The following is a 4,123-nucleotide window of genomic DNA, read 5'->3' as shown; positions in this document are numbered from 1 at the left end:
GGCCTCTCTGAACTCCTCCCATGCCCGAGTTTTTGCCTCAGCGACCACCCGAGCCGCATGCCGCTTGGACTGCCGGTACCCGTCAGCTGCTTCCGGAGTCCCACAGGCCAAAAATGCCCGATAGGACTCCTTCTTCAGCCTGACGGCATCCCTCACCGCCGGTGTCCACCAGCGGGTTCGAGGGTTTCCGCCCTTGACAGGCACCAACCACCTTGCGGCCACAGCTCCGATAAGCCGCCTCAACAATGGAGGCACGGAACATGGCCACTCGGGCTCAAGTTGACAGCTCCGCCCCTCTCTCCGCCCGAGTGTCCAAGACATGTGGCTGCAGATCAGATGAAACGACAACAAAGTCAATCATTGAACTGCGACCTAGGGTGTCTTGGTGCCAAGAGCACATATGGACGCCCTTATGTTTGAACATGGTGTTCGTTATGGACAATCCATGACGAGCACAGAAATCTAACAATAGAACACCACTCGGGTTCAGATCAGGGGGGCCGTTCCTCCCAGTCATACCCCTCCAGGTCTCACTATCTTTGCCCACGTGAGCGTTGAAGTCCCCCAGTAGAACAAGGGAGTCCCCAGGAGGGGCACTCTCCAGTAACCCCTCCAAGGACTCCAAAAAGGGTGGGTAATCTGAACTGCTGTTCAGCGCATAAGCGCAAACAACAGTCAGGACCCGTCCCCCCAAACATAGGCAGGAGGAGGCTACCCTCTCGTTCACTGGGGCAAACCCCAACATACAGGCACCAAGATAAGGGGCAACAAGTATGCCCACTCCTGGTCGGCGCCTCTCACCGGGGACAACTCCAGAGTGAAAGAGTGTCCAACCCCTCTCAAGGAGACTGGTTCAAGAGCCAGAGCCATGCGTTGAGGTGAGCCCGACTATTTCTAGCCAAAACCTCTCAATCTCACACACCAGCTCAGGCTCCTTCCCCACCAGAGAGGTGACATTCCACGTCCAAAGAGCCAGCTTCTGTAGCCGAGGATCAGAGCGCCAAGGTCCCCACCTTCGGCCACCACCCATCCCACATTGCACCCGATCCCTTTGGCCCCTGCCATAGGTGGTGAGCTCATGGGAAGGGGGACCCATGTCACCTCTTTGGGCTGGCCCGGCGAAAGTCTAGCCACCAGGCGCTTGCCAACATGCCACGGTAAGGTGGCAGCCCAGGGAGGGGGTATACAGTTACAGTAAAATAAATAAATAAAAATAAAAAACTATGCTGCATCCTTTCTTCTGTTTCGGACTGGCCACAGCACCTCATCCACATCAAAGGCAATGTTTTCCCTGGCCGAGCAGCAGGGGAAATATCGTCTAGCATGGTGAATTCAGCCATGAAAAGCATCAACTGCTGCCTGTTCCCCTTTTATCATAGCCAGAATCAAGCAGACTGCCTGTAAATTTACCAGAGGTAATGCTCCCAAGAAGCAGCTCGCCACCACAGCCGACTGCAACAGTGCCCTGGCTACCGGCGGACTAAAGAAGCCTCACCTCTACAGTCTCGGTACCGTGGCTCTCCACCTGGGAGATCACCCAGGACTTCAAGACCGACCTGTGCTTCCAGAGTTTAGCCGTCATGGCTCCGCAGGAGGCCAGCAAGGCTTACCTGGTGGGGCTCTTTGAGGACACCAGTACCAAGGACACATTGGGACAGACCGCTACAAGAGGATCTTCTTGCCAACGGCTGTCATCATCTATAACAACTCTTTAACAAAACCAGGATTATGATCTACAGTAACATTTTATTTCCCTTTGGGATTAATAAAGTAATCTTGAATTGGATTGAATGTCTTAGGCTGCTGTGGCATTTAATAAGTTATTAAAGTTTATATGCCTCAATAATGATCAATAAACTGTTGGACTGACACCTACCTCCGTCAACCTGCATGGACTAAGGACTTCCTAACAAACAGACCACAGTCAGTGAAGTTGGGCCGCTATCGCTCCACATCCATCACAGTCAGCACCAGTGCTCCCCAAGGCTTTATGCTGAGTCCACTTCTGTACACTCTATACACATAACCACACCTCATCCCATCCCCTAACACCATTCTAAAGTTTACAGATGACACCACCGTAGTTGGGCTCAAATCAGCAGGAAACGAGAAGCACTGCAGAGAGGAAGTCCAGCAACTGACAGAGTGGTGCTTTTGTTGGACTTTGGTGCTGTCATGTTTGGGCCATAACAAACACCATGTTCAAGCACAGAGGTTTCCATTAGTGCACATGGCATCCAGACACCCTGGGTTGGAGGTTGATTGATTTCTTAACTGCATCATCAGATTTTTGACCAGATCTTGCAGGACGGCAGTGGCTCAGGAGGTAGGGGGTTGTCCTGTAATCGGAGGGTTGCTGGTTCGAGCCCCGGCTCCGGCTGTCTCAGCCGTTGTGTCCTTGGGCAAGACACTTCACCCGCCTTGCCTACTGGTGGTTGTCAGAGGGCTCGGTGGCGCCTCACTTCTGCCTACAATGTGTGTGGCTACAATGTAGCTTACCACCACAGTGTATGAATGTGTGAATGATTGTAGTGTAAAGCGCTTTGGGGTCCTTGGACTAGATAAAGCGCTATATAAGTGCAAGCCTTTTACCATCTTGGACACTCATGCAAAGAGAAGAGCTGAGCTGACAGCCAATCATCACCTGGGGAAGATGCCAGACAGACATTGTGCATCCAGGTGTATAGTAAAGGTGTGCTCTCACCGGTGTGGGAATGTCTAGCAATCTCTATCTAGGAGATCTTCAACCTCCAGAGACTCAACAACTGTGCCTTCCTTTCCCTCTTTAAAGCAAACTCCCAGACCTATGAGGAACAGTGAAGGTTCAACAGTCCTGCCTTGAACAGGCTACATGAGAACCACTTCAGAGAGTCACACTGACCGACTGCAGACAGCAGCCAAAACACAACAAGAATAAAAAAAGCTGAATAAGTCTCAGCATGTTTGTTTGGACTTTACCTTCTCAGCTTTGTTTTACTGTTTACTGATGGCTTTACAATGATCCCGAAGGAAAAAAGATCATTGCTAATGTTTTACCAAAAAAACTGGCTTTAGAAGAAAAAAAGGGAAGAACATGTGATGTTGAATTGAATCAGTTCAATGTTTCTTCAACTAGAATAACTGTTTTCTTTTTGTCTTGTTTGTTCTGGTTTTCATCAGATGTTGGTCTGCAGGAGGTTTTAGGTGAACATCAGATCAGTCTGAGGAGATGTGAACGTGTGATTGAAGGAAGTGATGAAACAGGAAGTAGAACCCTCCTGAACAGGATCTACACTGAGCTCTACATCACAGAGGGACAGAGTAAAGAAATTAATACCCAACATGAGGCGAGGCAGCTGGAGACAGCCTTGAAAAAGAGCATCAATGAGACTCCAATCAGGTGCCAGGACATCTTTAAAGCCTTACCTGAGCAACATAGATCCATCAGAGTGATTCTGACCAACGGCGTCGCTGGTGTTGGAAAAACCTTCTCGGTGCAGAAGTTCACTCTGGACTGGGCAGAGGGCTTGAACAACCAATATATCAGTGTGGTGATTCTGCTGTCGTTCAGGGAGTTGAACTTGGTCAAAGATGAGCAGCACAGTCTTCTCACGGTGCTCCATGTTTTCCATCCAACATTACAGAAGCTGCCAGCAGAGAAGCTGGCTGTCTGTAAACTTCTCTTCATCTTTGACGGCCTGGATGAAAGCAGACTTTCACTGGATTACACCAACAGTCGGCTGCTTTCTGACGTCACAGAGAAGTCATTGATCAACGTGTTGCTGACAAGCCTTATCAAGGGGAATCTGCTTCCCTCAGCTCTTATCTGGATAACTTCCCAACCTGCAGCGGCCAATCAGATCCCTCCTTCATGTGTGGACAGGCTAACAGAAGTACGAGGCTTCACTGACGCCCAGAAGGAGGAGTACTTCAGGAGGAGGTTCAGTGATGAAGATCTGTCCAGCAGAATCATCTCCCACATGAAGACCTCCAGGAGCCTCCACATCATGTGTGGAATCCCAGTCTTCTGCTGGATCACTGCTACAGTTCTGGACCACATGTTGACTACAGAGCAGAGAGGAGAGCTGCCCAAGACCATGACTGACATGTACTCACACTTCCTGCTGGTTCAGACAAACAGGAA

The 4,123-nt window shown here is 50.1% G+C and overlaps 2 protein-coding genes across 4 annotated transcripts in view; both read left to right on the top strand.

Annotated features, from left to right (window-relative positions):
* Window positions 1-4,123, top strand: part of LOC119616626 — a 91,287-nt gene that overhangs the window by 41,460 nt on the left and 45,704 nt on the right. The window lies entirely within an intron of this gene.
* Window positions 1-4,123, top strand: part of LOC108248759 (NACHT, LRR and PYD domains-containing protein 12-like) — a 29,338-nt gene that overhangs the window by 10,957 nt on the left and 14,258 nt on the right. Inside the window, exon 4 of the mRNA XM_037973190.1 lies at window positions 3,160-4,123. This exon is cut by the window's right edge and continues 23 nt beyond it. Within this exon, the coding sequence (XP_037829118.1) occupies window positions 3,160-4,123 (964 nt within the window). The remainder of the gene's footprint in view (window positions 1-3,159) is intronic.

Source organism: Kryptolebias marmoratus, linkage group LG21, assembly GCF_001649575.2.
Source record: "Kryptolebias marmoratus isolate JLee-2015 linkage group LG21, ASM164957v2, whole genome shotgun sequence".
NCBI classification, from domain to species: domain Eukaryota; kingdom Metazoa; phylum Chordata; class Actinopteri; order Cyprinodontiformes; family Rivulidae; genus Kryptolebias; species Kryptolebias marmoratus.
Note: the sequence above shows the minus strand (reverse complement) of the source record. Positions and strands in the feature narration are given on the sequence as shown.